The sequence below is a fragment of the Halichoerus grypus genome, chromosome 13 (assembly GCF_964656455.1).
Source record: "Halichoerus grypus chromosome 13, mHalGry1.hap1.1, whole genome shotgun sequence".
In the NCBI taxonomy this organism is placed as follows: Eukaryota; Metazoa; Chordata; class Mammalia; order Carnivora; family Phocidae; genus Halichoerus; species Halichoerus grypus.
Window position 1 is genome coordinate 74,634,573 of NC_135724.1, and position 18,286 is coordinate 74,652,858.

Sequence of the window (18,286 nt, forward strand, 5' to 3'; positions counted from 1 at the left end):
TGCCTTGTCCCTGACCGGCGATGGCTAAGAAGGGGCTTGTCTTCAGGCTCCCGCTATTGACTGAGGGCTTGCAGAGTTCTTTGGCCTTCTTGTTCCGGGGCGGTTTGCTGGACCGGTCTGGCAAGGAGGCTGCCACGGCTGGTGAGACCTGGCATTAGAGTCCTCTCTTGCCACCCCTGGCCTTGCTCTTTGTTCTGTCTTTGATTCGGAGGTCTCCACAACCACTGGTTTCCTTTTTGCCTGTGCACTGTGGTGGAAAACACATTTACACGAGCACAGGGCAGGTGCCGCTACTGAGGAAAAACAAGGACTCTTCCCTTGTTTAGCCCCCTGGCCCGCATCCTGCAGAATGCTTCCAAGTCCTGCTGAGGGCTGGAGGGCCCGTGCCTTGGCGGGGGGTGGGGCGCTGTGCGCATGCGCGGCTGAGTCTGGGGGCCGTCAGGTCACAATTGCTACAGGAGAGAGGAGAACAGGACGGCTTCGAGCTGCATCCCGGCCAGGGCCCCAGGGCGGTGCCACCGTCCTGACAGTGCCCCCGTCCAGCATCAGTCAGGACCAGTATCCCAGAGAAATGTTCACGTCTCTGTTGCTACCGCTGACACAGTACGCACGCTAGGCCTTGGTCTTTCCACATGTCCGGCTGTGTGTGTGACATGGTGTGCAGAGGGCCTTCCCTGTTGCCCAGAAATGAGTGGCTAGAGCCTACACAGAGGACAAAGAAGTATTAAGTGTCCTCATTCTAAAGAGAGGTGCCACGAGGGGCCAGCGCCCTCCCTCAGGTCTCTGCCACCTCTAGCACCTCAGCCACGCACCTGCCACGTCTCAAAGAAGACTGGTGGGGGAATTGGCAAGTGAGACTTGGGGCCTGGTGGGAGTCCCCCAGGAGAGGACGAGGTGTCACCATCCCGTGGAAAGCAGCCTCCCGTGACTGGGGGGCAGGTAGAGGAGAGCCTAAAGGAGGGCCCAGGCGAGAGTGGGCGGGCCACAGCGTGGCCTGCGTGTCCATGTCTAGTGTGGCTCCCGCGAGGGCCTTTCCGGATGGGTGCATCCCATGGGCTCAGCCACGTGCTGCTTCCACACCGGAGGGGCTGCTTCCCGGGCAGAGGGCCTCAGCAAGGAGAGTTACAGGACATGCGGGATGTGGCAGGACGGGGAGGCTGCCCCCCAGATCTGGTCGCCCCGTGTTGGGGATGGCAGGGGGAAGCTCCCGCAGGGCCCTCAGAAGTGCTTGCTCACGTGTCCCTCCAGGGAGTCGCACGGAGGGGCCTCGGCAGCTCCTGATTCCCTCCCCACCCCCGCCCCTCACCCTAAAGAGTCAGACCTAGGCAGCGGGGAGGGAGGAGTGCTCCAGAGACTGCCCTGCCCTCCAAATCCGTGAGCAAAAGCCTGGCCTTCGGGGGAGGCGAGACGGGATGAGGGGGGCACGGCAGAGGAGACTGGGGACCACTTCTCCCCAGATTCCTGGAAGCATAGGGAAGAGCAGTGATTGCAGAGAAATAAAACTGACCGCACAAGGTCAGCCCCGTCAGTCTGCCGGAAACCCCGCAAACCTGTGACCGTCTCTGCATTTGTGTCATGCGTGTGTCTGCACGGACGCATGGTTGCAGTTCTTTATAAACATCCGAATTGCACCTGCCCCTGGCGCCGCCCCGAAGCAGCCTGCACGAATGCCACGCACGTCCGCACTAGACCGGACGGCACCCTGGCCACGCCTGTGTTCATATGGCTAGGCAGTGTGCTGTGGTGTGGCACATAGTCGGGGGGGCCTTGCTCTGGGGCCAGGCAGACCTGGATTTGGGACCTTCCATTAGTGGGTGACCTTGAGCCTTTTATTATTTCATCTGGAAAATGGGGGTAATAGGAGTTATGAGGATGCCATCCATGTGGTGATGGATAAACAGTGTAGTAAGCAGTTTCTCTCCCCACCTGGGTCTGAGGTTTCTTTTCTCTTTTCTCTTAAGATTTATTTACTTTTCTGAGACAGAGTGTGTGTGCGAGCAGATCGAGAGGGAGAGAAAGAATCCTCAAGCAGGGTTCCCGCTGAGCAGGGAGCCCAATGCAAGGCTTGATCCCAGGACCCTGAGATCATGACCTGAGCCACCCAGGCGCCCCTAGGTCTAAGGTTTCTATGACACCAAAGCCCTTTTGGGGGGGTGGGTTCAGGAATCAGCTCTCTACCCCAGAACCTGATTGGATAGTTCGATGCTGCCTCCCCTTACAGCCTCTCTCTGGCCACCAAATACCAGAAAGACTTTGAATGAATGCAGAATGGTAACCCAGTTAAATGTCTGTTACAGCCACAGCCCTGGCCTTGAGCCTCAGGGTTCCTCGCTCAGCTTCTGGCTGCTCTCCTGCGAGCCCTGTCCTCTGCTCTTTGGTGGTGGCCATGTGGCTCTGGGCCAGGACTCTGTCCTGCTCTCCTGATGGCACCAACAAGAAGGCTGAGCATTCTCCCCAGCTCTGAGCTGGGTCAGCCCACCTGCATCCCCCGCACAGGGGCAGTTCTGGGCAGGGGCCTTCCTGCCAACAGCTGTTCCTTCCACAGGTGGGTCCAGGCCCCGGGCCTCAGGCAGGAGCCCCTGTCCTGGCGTCCGACTGATCAGTAGGTACACCAGCCAGCCCTCCTCAGGGCCCCTGCCTGTCCCAGTGCGCCGCCCCGAGGCATCTGCCCGGTTAACACTCGTGCGCCACCCCCACCGCCCCACCCCCACCCGTCTGTGCTTCTCTGAGGCGCAGGTGTGATGATAGGAACGCTCTATCAGGAGTCACTCTAAATTCATGTCTGTTGAGTAGTGACAAGTTTATTCAGAATTGAAAAGGGTTTCCCACAGCTTGCCCCTAACTATCAAGCTTACCAATATATATTATAAGGCACAAGATAATTTATAAATAATGTTTTCTTTATCACTTGTTTATTTATTCACTTTCTTGTTCCAGAACTTATTTAAGACAGTTGACCAAAACATACAAATGCCACCAGATCACATAAAGAGAAATAAATGGATGAGAACATCAAGATAGAAGGAAAATAAAGGTAGAAGAGAGGGAATAAAATTTATATACGGAACGTGTGCTGTTTAGCACCAGCCAAAGCAGAGAGGTCAGCCCAGCCGATGTCTGCCTGGCCCCAGCCCTGACCTGGACTTGCCAACTCACAGTCTACCTTTTAGCAAAGTCCTCAGCAGCTGAGGTGCTGCTCCGCCTTTGCCTGAAGCCCACACCCCGTGCAGCTTCTAATGGGTGCTGAGGCTGAGCCCGCCCCACGGCTCCTCCTGCGTTCCCCGTAACCCTCCTGCATTCCCCGTAACCCTCCTGTGTTCCCTGTAACCCTCCTGCGTTCCCCGTAACCCTCCTGCGTTCCCCGTAACCCTCCTGTGTTCCCCATAAACACTAGGCCACCTCCACCCCTGGTGATCTCTTCCCAAATGCAAGTCACTGAAGAGACCTGCCAGGTCACCCTGCAACATTTCTGGTCTCCATCCCTCTATTCCCACTGCCACGACCCTTCCTGGAGACTCACTGTTCCCTTGACATGGCCATTTAATGGGATCCTGGGAGCACACTTGCAAGGTCACTGACGCTCAGCAAAGTTCGTGGCCTGCGTCTCCCACCTTGTCAGCGCAGAGCTGGGCCTGCCCCCCCGCCGGCTGAGCCTCCATTGCCCACACTTCTGTCCTCACCACCCACCCAGGCTGCAGGCCACCGGACTTCGCTGTCCCGCTCTGGCTGGGGCGCAGTTCTGATCAATCACCTTCTCGCTCGGGGGCCCGAGGTGAAGTGGAAGAGCTCGGTGTTCAAGTCCCCATCGCCTGGCCCCGCCACCATTCCCACTTCCCATTGCATTCTCCCTTACACTCTGCCCTAACCCGACGGGACCCTGGACCTGCCCTTTCCTTCCTCAGGGCCTTGGCTTGGGCGCAAGACACAGCAGGGAGGGCTTTTCCCTGGGGTCCGTCTCCAGCCGCCCCTTTCACAAACCCATCTTGGATTGCCCTAACTGGGAATACTTTTCTCCTTCTCTGAAATTCCCTGGCACTCTATCTGTCGAGAAAGGAGCCACCGCCTTTTGCCTTGCGTTTTAGTTACACGTGTCCGTGCCCTATCCTATCCCAGGCTGCACCGTCCTCCAAGGCTGGATCACACCTGATTTCTCTCTGTGTCCCCCAGGGCACCTTGCCATGTGCCTTGTGTTGAGTGGGTGCAGGTACTTGTTGATTCATGAGGGAAGGGAAGGAGGGAGGAAGGAAGCAGGGAAGGAAGGAGGGAGGAAGGAAAGGCCTGCTGGCCAGGACTGAGACAGACATTAACAGCAATGGCAGTGATGATGATGATGATGATAGTGGTGAATGTCTATTGATTACTTTCTGAGAACCCAGCACTGTGTCAAGTGCTTTCCATGTATTATCTTAGCCAGTCCCATCAACAGCCATGAGGGGAATAATTGCAACCCTTTCTTACGGATTCGGGCTCTGAGACTTGTTGCCCAGGGTCACAGCTAGTCAGTGACAGAGCCAGGATTAGGATCCAGTCTCCAAAGACAGTGCTCTGGCCCCCAGATCCCTACCCATCTAACACCCCTGCCAAATGATCACAGCCTTTGCTTGAATCCCTCCAGTGACAGCGAGCTCACTACCTCATGAGGTGGTGTTTTCTGTCTCTGGACAACACTAATACAGCTTTGGAGGTTCTTTATGAGCCAGTTGGTGAGACTGTGCAGGCTTGTTGGGTGCAAGGGAGGCAGATGTGTTTGACTCACAAATTATGTATAGGGGCAAGGCCCTGTGGAAGGGGGTTTTCCTGCATTGCTGGATATGCATTAGCTAGACAGGCCACCCCAGGATCATTGTTTCTTCTCTCCATCCCTGCGTACATGATAAGCCTGTTCCCTGCTGACTGCCTGGCTTGGACCATCTGTCCCAGCTCCTGAGCGTAGTCCGGAGGTAACACCCGTGCAAGACTGGCCTGCACATCAGGTTTTCCCAAGGCAGCAATCTGCAGGTTTGGCCGTGGAGCCTCACGCACGTTACAGCAAGGAGCGGATGGCCACAGCAGAGCCCCGAGTGGGCAGAGGCTGTGACTTCTCTTGGTGGAGGTTTGTGCCACAGCCCTTCACCTTGGCCATGGACCTGCCGACAAGCCGAACATTACAGGAGGGCCCAAGAGCAAGAGGCAAGAAGCCACATGCAGCCCCACGTGCTCCTCAAGCTAAAGAGGAGCCAGCATTGCTGGAAAAGCAGGGGTCCCTGCCTGATGCCACCCAGCTTCGTGGCTCTTCTCCCGAGGAGGGAGCCAGACCCGACAAGCCGGGCACTTGGTAATTAAGGAGGTGAGCCGGCAGAAAGCACCGATAGCTTATTGAAGAAGTACTTAAAATGCATCTGACAGCCTTCATCTCCCAGAGGAGACAACCCTTCGTGTGAGGATGTTCAGCAGAGTGTCACTGAATGGTATCAGAGTCCTTTTTAAATTGAATTGAGGCATCTCTGGCTACTTGAATATAATGGATTTGCCAGTTAATTTTTCCATGGGTACCTTAAACCCCGGGTACTTGTTCAAATCTCAGGCCAGCTCCAATCCCTCAGAAGACTCGGTTCAGAGTTCGGAGCCCTGGAGGGAATTTTGAAGCATCCTGGGCAGGACTGAGGGCAGGGAGGAAGGAAGCAAAGGGCTCAGCTGTGTGGCGGGGGCTTGCCCAAGAGCAGGGTTCGGCCGTGAGGAGGAAGACCCTGCTGACCAAGGTGGAGGGGCAAGAGAGGAGCAGAGGTGGGACTCCCTCAGGCCCAGGACAGGCAGCCTGGCTCAGCCCTGAGGCTGTGCGTGCAGAGGCTAAGCTGCCCGACGCGGCCATTAGAAAGTGAAAATGTCCAATAAAGACACCCTGAGAAGGTGAGGAGCTGAGTCAGGAATACAGCTAAGAGGCAGCCACGTTTAGAGCGAGCTCCCCACTGTGGGGAGCAGCCTCCTCCCTTCCCCACAGCACGGCCCTGACCAGCAGACGAGGTCCTGCTCAGAGAGGGCCCCTGGAGACTGGCGGCCCGTGCAGTGTCTGCCATCCTGGGGGAGAGGGTGCACTCCAGATGAGGGTTCGGGGCCCAAGATCAAAACAGCACTAGGCTTCGGGCTCCCTGAACACAGGGCCCCCCCCCCCCCAGGCTGCAGGCTTCCTGTTGCCTGACTGTCCTGAGGGGCAGGGCCCTGCCCGACCTCGTGGCCTGAGGGAAGCTTAATCCCCGCGTTCCTCTGTAACAGCGGAGGGGCTGGGCTGGGCGTGCGGGGGGAGACCCGCCTTGTGTTGAGAATTCCCATGACCTACGCACGTCACAGCCTAGATCTAGCCCACCCCGGAAGACGTCCCACATGGGTGACTTCCGTCCCCCCTCCCTTCCCCTCCTTCCTGGTGGTCCTAAAGATGGGATGGCTGGGTGTGCCCCGCGGTGAGCGCTCTGGCTCAGCTCCAGAGCCCCACGCCCAGAGACACAGGAAGGCCCCGCGTGCCTGGAAGGGTAGGCCCCGGAAGAGAGGTGGGAAAAGAGAACACACTCCAAGGCTGCCTCAGCTCTCCTGCCTGCCTTCAAGCTTCAAGGCCACGTGTGTGCGCACCCTCAGGACTGTCTCAGGCCTTGCTCCATCCTCAGGAGATTGTAAGCTCCCGGAGGACAAGCACCAAGTCTCCCCCTTCACTAAGGAGTCTCTGCGGTCCGCAGGTGGGCTGCCGGGGTGGGGGGTGCCCGGTAAGCTGAACAGCCATTTTCCCCGGCACCCCAAGGAGCAGAGCCTCAGCAAAGCTAGTTCCTTCCTCCGGCAGATTGGGCCCTTGGCATTTTCATGCAGTGGCAAGTTTCCTAGCTGCTCCCTGGTGCTCTGCTGGGGCTCCTGCCTCCTCCCCAGATCAGGGAGTCCTGTTCACAGTCTGCGAAGGTCTGCCCCTTGAAGGGCTGCTTGTCACTGGGTCCAGGTGTGCGTAGGGGAAAGCCAAAGCCAGCCCGAACCTCTGGAACTCTGGTTCCTCCCAGTGCTCCGGCTGTACTGAGCTCTGGGTCGCTGGCTCCTTTCTCCATGCCGCAGAGACGGGGGACGGAACCTCAAGGCCCCGTGGCTCTAGCCATGCCTGGACTGGTCAGGTTTGAGCGGGGCTTCTTTGTAGTCTCTCCCGAGGGAGAGTCGGGCCCGTGCTTCCTTGTGTCCACCTGCTCGTTCTGCTCTCCATCTTTGAATGTGAAGGCATGAGAAACCAGCATGTGTGGGGTGGGGTGGGGTGCTTAGCGTGCTCAGCTGTGTGCACAGTGACCTAACCGCCCCCTCCAACGGAGCCCTGATGGGAGGGGCGACTGGCGTGCTGCCCACGCGGGGCTGCAGTTTGGCAGGAGACTTGCAGGCGTTCAGTCCCCCAATGCCTCCCCTGGGGCTGGGCTGGCTCCCACCCGGCAGGCACACACACCCAGCCCAGACAGCCACAGCGCCGGCTGTGTCGGTGTGTGTGAGCCCGAGCGAGGCCGAGCACCCGGGGTCCTCTGCAGGCCCATCCCAGTTATAAATCACCCTGCTTGGGGAATAGATCTCTTCATCCCCGAAGGGAGATTCATGAGCAGCCAGTGCCGCCCAGGCCGCCTGGTGTTTGTCATCATTCCAGAGACATAAACTACACCCCGATGCCTCTGCCCTTCTCGGTAGTGCTTCACACATCCCCTCCGGCTCTGCATTCCGTTTCTGCAGAGGCCGAGCAGCTTCCGCCCTGCCTGCCGGCCTCCCCCCTCCCCGGATCCGGGCTTGCTCCCTCTCCTTCCCCTGCTACCACCCAGACAGCCATGCAGTGGAGGAAACGAATATTTCTCCAGAAGTAAATTAATAAAAATCATCTGAGGAATAAGCTAATAAAGACGGTGTGGTGTGAGAAAATCTCCACCGAGAGCTAGGCTGTCAATTAGCCCCATGGGGTCCCTAGCAATAAATGGACAGGCCTTGAGGAAGGGACGCCAGTGCCACCTGCTGGCGCTGTGCGGTGGTGCAGCGGTGAATCCTGGCAGTCGGGTCGCTTCCAGAAAGCTGGAAGCAGAGCAGCTCCCGGGAGAGGCTGCCTACGGTCAGCTCCACCTGTATGGACCCAGCAGCGGGCAGGGCAGGGGTCGGAGGCAGGTGCAGGTAGGCAGGTCCTTCAGCGTGTCCTGAAGGCAGGGAGGGTGCGTGAAAACCCCTCCCGTGCCAGGTGGGAGGCCTGCCTGGCTCCTGCCCTGCTCTTTGGCCTTGTACGGCTCTCTTACTGTCTTGGAGTCTTAGTTCCTTATCTGTAAAGGAGGAACAACCGCGCCTCGTAGGGCCCTGAGGGGGGAGTGTGCATACGGCAGGCCTGGCAGGGGCCTAGATGCGCCCCTCCTGTGGCTCACCCTCCTGCCATGTGTCAAGCGTCTGCACCTCTGTCAGTGCTCCCGTTCTGATAAGCGGAAGGCACCCTTCTCTGTCTTCGAGTCAGATTTCCAAGGCAGAGAGAAGCCAGCCAGGCTGAAAGTCCCCGCAGACGGCGAAGCGGCGCAGTCACTGAGTTCCCACCGTGGAGGACCCCCAGCCCACCCTGTGGCCATTCCTTCACAGCGTGGTGGCTGCGCCAGGAAGGAGGCAGGTGTGCCTGCAAGGAGGACAGCTGGGGCTCCTCATCCCACACACCTGTTCACGCCCGTCACCCACTGCCTGCCAGGGCTCAGAGCCCAGGGGACCTGCTGTCATTTGGCCGTGACTCTGATCCTCTCTGCGGAGCGTGCGTCCGGGGTGCCCACTGTCCGGGGCAGATGACTTGAAAGCTGCGCTCACACAGGGCGCACAGGGGGGGCTGCCGAGCTTCCGACTCTGGGGGCTGGGGCAGTGTCTGGCAGTCCGCACAGGGGTCAGAAGAGTCTCAACGGTTTCCTAGAGCAAGTAGACTTTTAATTTATTAAAATGAGAGGAGATCGGGCGCCTGGGGTGCTCAGTTGGTTAAGCATCTGCCTTTGGCTCAGGTCATGATCCCAGGGTCCTGGGATCAAGCCCTTTGTCAGGTTCTGCGTCCAACACGGAGTCTGCTTGAGGATCCTCTCTCTTTCTCTCTGCCTCTCTCCCTGCTCACTCTCTCTCAAATAAATAAATAAAATCTTTAAAAAAAAAAAAAAAAGCTGCAAGGGACTTGCAAGGACGTTAGTCCGACCCTTTCGTTTTACAAGCAAGGACGAGAGGGGAGTAGAAGAATGACATGCTGGCCAGAGTCCCAGGTCCTGTAGGTGACAGGCAGCCAGGAGGTCCACTGCTGTGGGTAAGCATTCCCAGGCTCAGGGCTAAGGAGCTGACCGCTTGGCTGTTTGCTGTTGTTGAATATCTTTATGCAGATGTCTAGGCAAACATAGCCCAGTAAATAGCTGTGGTAGGTCACTGTCAATGCAACACATGAAAGGGAGCCCGTGGGTTGCAGTCTGCGCAGGGCGGCTGTGGCACCTAATGACCGGGGAGGGGCCACCGGCCACCCCAGCGGGACCAGGGTCCTGGCCCGAGACCCTCCCCGGGCCCGCACCTCGGGAGGGCCCTGGGGCTGCACGGATCCTCAGTGGCTCCTGGCCTTGGTTTGCCGCGCTCCAGCTCTCTCCCCCTGGGCCCGAGGTCTGGTGGCCAGGCCCGGCCAGGCGCCCGGGCTGCCCGTGCGGGCAAGCCGCCGTGGGAGACGTGGGAGGCCGCTGCGGAGGTGGGCTCGGCTGCTAGCCACTGATGCCTCTCGCTCAGGCAAAGGGAGCTGCATGGACTGACTGCGACTTTGGATTATGGTTTCAGGTTGTTTGGTTTTTGTTTAAACACGAATGGAGTATTTTCTGGGCTTTTGTTTTTACTTTGAAAATGGCATCTGTAGGGATAGGTGCCCTCCCCTGAACAGAAGCACAGATCAGAGGCTTGATCTCTGGGGCTTCCTGGCTGACCAGTGCGAGACGCCACGTGTCCGGGTCTAGGTGGGCCTGTCCGGGCTGGGCTGGCTGGGGTCAGGGCCTGGGAGCTGTTGCTCCAGAGATGGTTCATCTGTGACCTGCCAAAGCTCTCGAGGGACTAGGGTAAGAGTCTGAGAGACCGCGCTCACATGGCGTCCAGGGGCGGAAATCAGCAGGTGTCGATGATGTGTGGGTGGGCTTGACAGTCGGCGAGAGAACGGGACAAAGTCAGGTGCCCACAGGCAGGGGCTTTAACTGAGGCTCGAACATGGGGCCTCGCCACTGGCAGGTTTGCATGACCTGGGGTGCCCAGGTCCTGGCTCTTGAAGAGTCTGCACTACCTGGCCACAAATGCTCAGAGAGGGTGTCCCAGGAAACCTGTCAGAGCAAACAGGTGCCTCGATCGACTGTCTATTTACTGGCCCTGGTCAAAGGCATCTGACGGGTTCTCCATCAGGCTGGCCAGGGATGAGGGTGGGGTGTCACACGGCCTGATCACGGCTGGTCTGCGAAGCCCAGCCCTGGAGCCTAGTGGGAAAGTTCTCAGGGAAGGGTGTAGATTGCAGACGGCCCTCTGATGGGGCCAGGGAAGGAATTAGCCTGGGGGAGGAGCTTCCTGTTCAGGCAAGCCTGATGCTTAAGGAGGTGCCTGGCCTCCCCACAGCACAATCCCAGAGCCCCAGGTCCACCTGGCATGCTTGTCCCCCACAGTCACCGCCCCAGTCACTCCAGTCTCTATCCCCCAACATCTGTGCCCTTCCCCACATTGTTCCCTCAGCTTGGAATGGCCTTCTCCACCTTGTCCATGGGCAGGCTAACTCTGGATGATGGTGCCCACATCAAAAGGCCCTCTCCCAGAAAGCCCTCCCTTGGCTCTGCCTGACCAGTGGTTGGTCAGCGTCTTGTGACTTGGTGTCCCCAGACCTCTGCTGGAGCTGTCCCCTTTCCTCACAGCCCGGTGCGAGGACCCCGCAGGCCTGCCCCATCGTGGGCAGGGCCACATATGGAATAGGTTAGTGTTGTTGGGCCCTTTAGATGCTTCTGGAACTTCATGGGTTTCAATAAAAAGACACCATGGCCTTCTGCGCTTGCACTCTGGAATCCCAGCCTGTGTGCCCCCCTCCTGCCCAGGCCTTTGTCTCACTCACTGTCCCATCAGCTGAGACTCCCAGTGACTTTCAGTGGGGGATTCTTTGCAGCCGTTTCTCCATTCCTGATGCTTCGTGCCTGCGGACAGCATTTCCCCTTTGTGCAGGTGCAGAAAGCAAGGCCTAGAGCCCCAGGCTGGGATTAGCACCCAGCGGGTCTGCCCCCAGATACCTCCCCAGCCCTCTAGCTCCCTCCAGACATGTTCCTTCCCAGGCACTTTTTTGGCCACTTCCAGAAACCATGTTTGAGCACCTCACTGTGCCAGCAGTGTGCCCTGCTCAGGCCTCCGGGCCTCACCCAACCTGATGTCCTGTGCCCTTGGGACTCCACTCACCAGGGAGGAGTCAGACTGGCCCAGCATGGGGTGCAAAGTGCTTGGCGTGAGTAGTATGCTTTGAGTCAGCTGGAAGGAATCCCCCATGCAGCTTGGATTATGCTGGTCTCCCGGGACCCCGGAGGGGAGCTCATGGGGGGCTGGGCTCTCTTTCTGCAGAAGAAGCTTTTAAGTTCCGAGCCTTGGGCTTTGTGGAGTGCCCCGCCAGTCACGGTGAGCACCTGTGGCCACAGCGTTGTCTGGGGACATGGCACTCCCTCTGGACACCTGCAGCTGGATTAATCAGACTCAGGTGCCTCCCGCAGGGTTACAAGCCCACCATCCAGGCAGACACCTGTCTAGGGGGTGGAAAGAGAGGCTCGCGGGGAGAGGGAGCTGAGCGGTCCTGTCGCCACCTTGTCCCGCTGACCCGATGGTGGTGCGGGCTCCCGGGGCTGTGAGTTCTGTCTGCCGAGGGCACATAGGCCTGTGACAGACACTGCGTGTCCTGCCAAGCCTCTCCTCTGGAGAGCAGTTTGGTCCTCTCCTTCAGGGGAGTATTGCTCTTTGCGGCGTGTTCTGTGGAATTCAGTGCGCCCCTCAATGTCACTCCAGGGCGATCTGTGCTTCACTGGCTCTGATGGCAAAGTCACCCCACAGCCCCAGTCGCTTGCGGTGACACATTGCCTGAGCGGGCGGGACAGGCGCAGGCGCGAGCCGGCTCCAGGCCTCCAAGTCCTCTGCCCTTCCTTCTCTTGCAGGGGCTGCCGAGGGCGCTCCCGGCTTGGCTTGGCGGGCCATGGAATTGAGGTCAAGGGGGGCGTGGCTGAGAACGCTGAGAAGAGTCGGGGGGAAGCCAGGGGGCAGAAACCATACCTGGAAAACACAAATAGATCTTCCCAATCCTTTCTTTAGATGGTCACGGATCCTGACCAGGCCCAGGAGGGAAAGCTGCCTTCTGGTCTTTTCTCAGGAAACACTGAAGCCCTGCCACCAGCAGCAGCCCGGAGTATTTACCAAAGCTTGGAGGCATCTCGTAGAAGACCTGGTCTTTCCCCTTAAGGGTCCTTGAGGATGCAGCAGAAACTCCAAAAATGGGCAGTGTCTAAATCAAGGTTAAGAGACCACTGACGGTCCAGCAGTTGTGCAGAGAACGTCCCACTGTGCTGAGGCCACAGCGGCTGGGCTGCGGGGCAGGTTCAGAGGGACGGGTGGGAGGCAGCCTGGTCCCTTCATGGAAATGGGCGTGTTTCCCTGCCTGTTGTCTCTTGTGCCCGCCTGTGCTGGGGGACCTCTGTAGGCCCCCAGGGCTGACAGCAGGGCCTGGCAGGTAAACTGTGGCCAGGAAACATTTTTCTTTTTCTTTTTTTACAAGATTTTATTTACTTATTTATTTGAGAGAGAGAGAGCAGGGGGAGGGGCAGAGGGAGAATCCCAAGCAGATTCCTCGTGAGCACGGAGCCTGACGCGGGGCTCAATCCCACCACCCTGCGATTGTGACCTGAGCCGAAACCAAGAGTCAGACGCGCAACCAACTGAGCTGCCCCAGGCGCCCCAGAAACACTTTCTAAGGGAATGAATGTTCTTGTCCTGTGTTGGGAGTGTGAAACTCGGGGTCCTTGGGATCGAGAATGCCATCTGTACTGATAAAACCGCCTGGCAACACCTGAGCAGAAGCTAAAAAGCAAAGCCAAAGTCTGCAGGCACACTCGAGCGGACCCACTGTAGAGGGGCTGCCTGGTCAGGAGGCCTGCAGGGCCTGGTGCGGCGCCAGGCCGCTGACCTGGGCCCCGGGTTGGGGCCGGCACACCCCTGGTCTGGGCCGGGCTCCTGCCCAGGGAGCAGTTGGCCTGGGGGCACTGTCCGCCCCAGCCGCCCGGGGGCTGCCGCTGATTCTCATGGTCCTCACGTTTGCGTGCACACAATCGCTTCACACAAGGATGTAATTAAATCCTTTGAACAGCACTTTGGGACATCTGATTATGCAGAAAAACTCCATAGAAATGTAAGCTGTTGTGGACAGCTGGTTTGCCCTGCGGTTTCTGTCAGTGCTCACTGTTCTGTGAAAATTACCTGAAAGGAAGGTGAGGAAGGCGAAGCCGGGAGGGAGGCCGGGCTGGGCCCTGCTGTGCGGCCTCCGACCTGCCTTTTCCAGGACCTGGAGTGCTTGGGAGTGAGCAGTGCGGCCCCGCCGGCCCCACGTGGGCCCTGCTGACTCCCTTGGCCCTTCTCTCCCCAGGAGCTGCCAGAGCATGACGAGCTTGGGCAGCAACACCATGTCGCCCATCAAGGACGGGACCTCCTCTCTGGCCAGGAGGCAGAGCTCGTTCGCCAGGCCCCCGCTCCGTGCTCTGTACGACCTGCTCATAGCGCCCATGGAAGGGGTAAGTGCCCCCCCCCCCCAGCTCCACTGGGGCCCAGAGGCTTCGAGGCGTCAGGACACGTCGTTTCCCGCTCAGTGCCCACATGTGCCCCTTAGGTACAAAATGGGCTCCCGAGACAAGCGGGGCCTTTCCAGAACACACCTCTCTCTCCAGCTGCTCAGTCAGGGTCTGGAAGCGCATTCCTGGTTGGCTGCTGGTTAGTGGGTGAAGCCCCGGGTTCAGGCTGCCAGGTTGAAGCCTGGCGCTGCTCCTTTGCAGCCCGGCGGATCTGGCCTCCGCTGCGTCAGGGACCCTGTGAGGTGATGCCCTCCTCCCATCTTCTCATCAGACTTTGGGGCCGAGGGAGGCACGGGGCCGGGCCCATCTCCCCAGTTGTCAGCAGGAACCACGCCATCCGCGTGGGCCCCCAGCAGATGGGAAGGGGACTGTGCCCACGGCTCTGCCTCGCCCTGCTGGGAAGGCTTCCCCATCTCCCACCTCTCATTCGGGGGTCACGCCAGGGCTGTGCTTTCTGCTGAGAACAGATCCCTCATCCTCTGCCACTGTCAGGAGCCACAGACTCCATCACAGTGTCTGACGTCAAAGATCCCCTTTCATTTGGGATTTCTCAAGAAGGTTGAGAACGGGTGTCTGTGGCTCTGGACTTTGCATACTGTCCTTCCGTCCGGACATGGTGCTCCCACTGGGTGGGGGAGACCAAAGGGCTCGGGGATCTTAGGAATCTGAATGGTGAGCCTGTCAGATGCCTTCTGTGTTTTAGTCAGCTCTGGCTGCGGTAACAAAAGATCGTGAACTGGGCCGTTTAGACAACAGACATTTATTTCTCATGGCTCCGGAGGCTTGAAGTCCCGGGTGAGGGTGCCAGCATATTCAGCAGCTTGGCGAAGGCCCTCCTTCTGGCTGCACACAGCCCCCTTCTCACCGCGTCCTCTCGTGGGGGCTCTGGTCTCTTCCCCGTCTTCTAAGGGTGCTGACCCCATCATGGGGGTACTGTCCTCGTGACCTCATCTAAACCAAATTATCTCCCAAAGGCCCCACCTCCAAATACCATCCCACTGGGGATTAGGGCTTCAACATGTGGATTTGGGGGGGGCACCAGCATTCAGCCAATAGCAGACCCCAAGGAAAGCCCAGGTGCCTGCACTCATGGGGGCCTGGCTCTCAAGCGGGGAGGGCGTGACTGACGAGTCCTTGGAGAGCAGGCGGCAGGTCCGCGTGTCCTCGCGGCTGTCTGCAGCCACGTGGGAGTTTTGTCTGTTGGGGTGGCCCCTCGGCGGCTCGCCCCTCCGCTTCAGCCAGCTGGCAGAGATGAAGTGCATCCTCAGGAAACCCCACCTTGCCAGCGATTCCTTCAGCCCCTGGAAATGCACTGGTCAGCCAAGGATGTGCCAGCCTGCCCAGTATCGCTCAGGAGGCTGTCTGCCTGCCAGGCCCTGCAGACCTCCCTCGCTCAGGGAGCCCGGGGGTGGTGGGAAGCCCAGAGCTCCGGGGGCTGGCAGTCCGGACTTCCCTGGCTGGGTGACCTCGGCCAAGCAGTTTCTCCTCCTCGAGTCCCTGTGTCCTCGTTAGAAAATGGGACGACATCGCAGAGCGTGTCAGGTCTGAGCAGGGTTGGGCTTCGAGGCGTGTGAGGAGCACGTAGGGCAGCGGCAGCGGCAGGAGGGGCCCTGGCGAGAGGGGCTGTTCGGACCCTCCATTTTTTCACTCACTCGGGCCTTCTGGGGCCCTTTGCACTTCCTCTTTTGTGTCCGGGTCCCAGATGACTTTCTCCATGAATGTGGAATGGGCTGGTGGGGCTGGCGAGGAGGGCCAGGGCGCAGAGAGCAGAGCTGGAGACGGGCTGGGAGCAGCGTGTCCTTGGAGGCTCAGGGCATCTGGAGCTGGCAAGCTCCTCACCTCTCTCTGGCTCGAGTGTCCCCTCCTCTTAGAAGCCTTCCTTGCCCTCTCCCCCCACCACCCTGCAGGCTTCCTCCCCCTCCCTGGCACTGGGTCCCCTCTATGCCCCATGTCTTTCATGATACCCGCTACCTCACTGGACTCAGAACTTGGCTCTTGGAGTGCCTCACCTCTGGTCCCTTGCTGCCCACCCCACGCTCCCTGAAGGCAAGCACGGTCCCTCATCTCTGCGGCCCCCAGCACCTGGCACGGGGCCTGGTACCTGCTGACACTCGGTGAAGTTTATGGGATGGTACGTGGTCCAAAGCTGGGGGGCGGTGAGAGGCGGACCTCTCTCCCTCCATCCAGGGCTCCCCCCTCTCGCCCCGGGGGAGAAGCTGCTGCAGACTCGAGTCATCCTTGTCGGGGAGTCTATGGGTTTATAAAATCTGCGCTGTGTCTTTTCTCCCTGCGGACTTGCCCCTGTGACTTAAAGAGTAAAAATGTGCCAGTGGGAATAGTGGCGGCTCATGCCTAGACATCTGTGTCCCTCCAGGGCTCCTGGGCAGGGGAAGAGTGACGGCCCTAAACAAGGGAGAGCAGGGGACAAAGTCAGCCTTCCTGAGGTGACCTGCCCAGGGAAGGGGGCGTCCCGCCACCAGCCTGGCTGCCGGCGCCCCAGAGCGCGCGGTTCGGGAGCCGCGCTGTAGGGACCGACGTCCGGAGCCCCGCGCGCCCGCCCTCCGGGGTGCAGCCCTGTAGTCTGAAGGGAGCCCTGTAGTTGGAAAGCGTGTCCTGAGTTCCTGAGAGTTCAGCTCTCCTCTCTTGTGACCGAGGTGTCCGAACACTGAACGAGCGTGGCTGCCTCACACGAGCCACAGAGCGAAAGCTCCCGAAGGCCGTTAAAGCAAGCAGTCAGGGCGCGAGCTTGTCCTTGGCTAGCTGAGGTGATCCGCTGTGTTTCAGTAAAAACGCCTGACGGGAAACTTTCACCCGTTCTTTCCACAAGCACTTGTGGGCGTGTGTGGGGTCCACACCGTCCTGGACGCAGAGGAGGCGGCAGAGTGCGTGGCCCCCCCGTCTGATGCTCACAGATGGTGCTCAGGGAGGGGTGGGCTGCAGGGAGCCCCCTGTCAGCTGCCAGGCTGGAGGGGGAGGAGGCTGGGCCTTCCGCTGCCCAGGCCAGCACCCCCGCCTACTCCGGAGGCCACCAGAGGGCGACACGACACCACCCGCCCGCCCGCCTGCTCCCGGCGCTGTCAGCTGCCAGGCAAAGCCAGGCCCGTTCCCACATTTTCAGTGAAAATACAAATCAAAACCGAAAGTCCAAGCTTACGAATCCCTGACACTTCAAGACTAAAGCGATTAGCCTCTTCACGTGGGGCTTATAATTATTTGAACAAGTGCCTTTGTGTAGCCCCAGTCCTGTGGCTAAGGGACTAGGTCAGACAGTATGAAAAGTGGAACAGAAGAATATTTTACCGTCGGCTTGCACCAGTATTTGATTTAATTTGGCTTCAGGGAACCATGGTCGTGGCTCTTTCCTGGAAGCACGCCGTCCTTTGCTGTCAGGACGGGGCGAGCCTGTCCGGCTGTCTTTGAGGAGGGCCCGGCCACGTCTGCACGTGACCCGTCAGCAGACATTAAGTCAAGTCCTGTCTGGTACCCACGGGAGAAAATGTCACCGAAGAAAAGTTGGAAGGGTTTCGAGCGAAAAGGACTGGGAACCTGTGTGCGTCCCTGGCCTTCATTTTTAATCACTTTAATAGAGTAAAGGACAGTAAGCCATGCCTCTGGGCCCTGCCTATGGTGAAGGGACAGACCTGGACCAGTCTTGGCCCGCGGCAGGATGGGTATTGCAAAGAAGTATGCCCCAGCAGCTGTGTTCCAGAAGACGCATCTGATGTGACGAGGCCCCCCAGGGCTGCTCTAGGGGAAGCCACTGGCCCACTCGGGTCCCGAATCACCCCCTCAGTTTGCAGACAGGGCTTCACCCAAAGCCAGAAGCTGCTCTGATGAAGGAGCCAGACGGAGAGTAGGAAATTGCCTAGGATTTGCGTGAATCATTCTCCAGAGGTCCAGATTTGGGGACCTTTCAGGATCACTGGAGTTTGGATTCATTCTAGTTATAGTCCCATCTTTCCCATTATTTCCATTTATTGAAATTCCCTGTTTCCCACATTTACAGTCATAAAACGGTAGGTGTAGGACAGGTAGCAAGAGCCAATGACCTTAATCAGAAGGACAAGTATTCCTCGCCTACCTCTGCTCTGGATTAAGGTCACTGCCTGTTTACGTGGACTTGCCTGTTTCAGGACCCCCAGAAACTTACTTAAAACTTGCTGTTCGGGTTGGTTACGTTGGTAAACTGCCTTCCTAAACCCTGGGGCTCTGGGAATTTGCTCCAGACCTCTCATCCACGCATGCAAGGCAGAGGCAGAGCTCAGCTCCAACTGGGTCCTGCCCTTAATTTTGGCTCTGGGGGAAAGGACTCATGCAAAATCAAGTAGCCTGATAAACCAGCTCACCCCAGAACAGATGCCCCAGGAGACGAGACTGCCTACCTGGGCGCCTGTTTTCTAAACAGATGGAGGGTTTGGAGATGGCCAGGGAATAGTTGTCCCCAGAAA

General features: G+C 58.7%; 1 protein-coding gene across 4 annotated transcripts in view; it reads left to right on the forward strand.

Moving 5' to 3' along the window:
- Positions 1-18,286, forward strand: part of TTC28 (tetratricopeptide repeat domain 28) — a 621,832-nt gene that overhangs the window by 577,870 nt on the left and 25,676 nt on the right. For all 4 annotated transcript variants that reach the window (XM_078060812.1, XM_078060814.1, XM_078060813.1 and 1 more), the window contains one exon: positions 13,637-13,781. In XM_078060812.1, the coding sequence (XP_077916938.1) occupies positions 13,637-13,781 (145 nt within the window). The remainder of the gene's footprint in view (positions 1-13,636; positions 13,782-18,286) is intronic.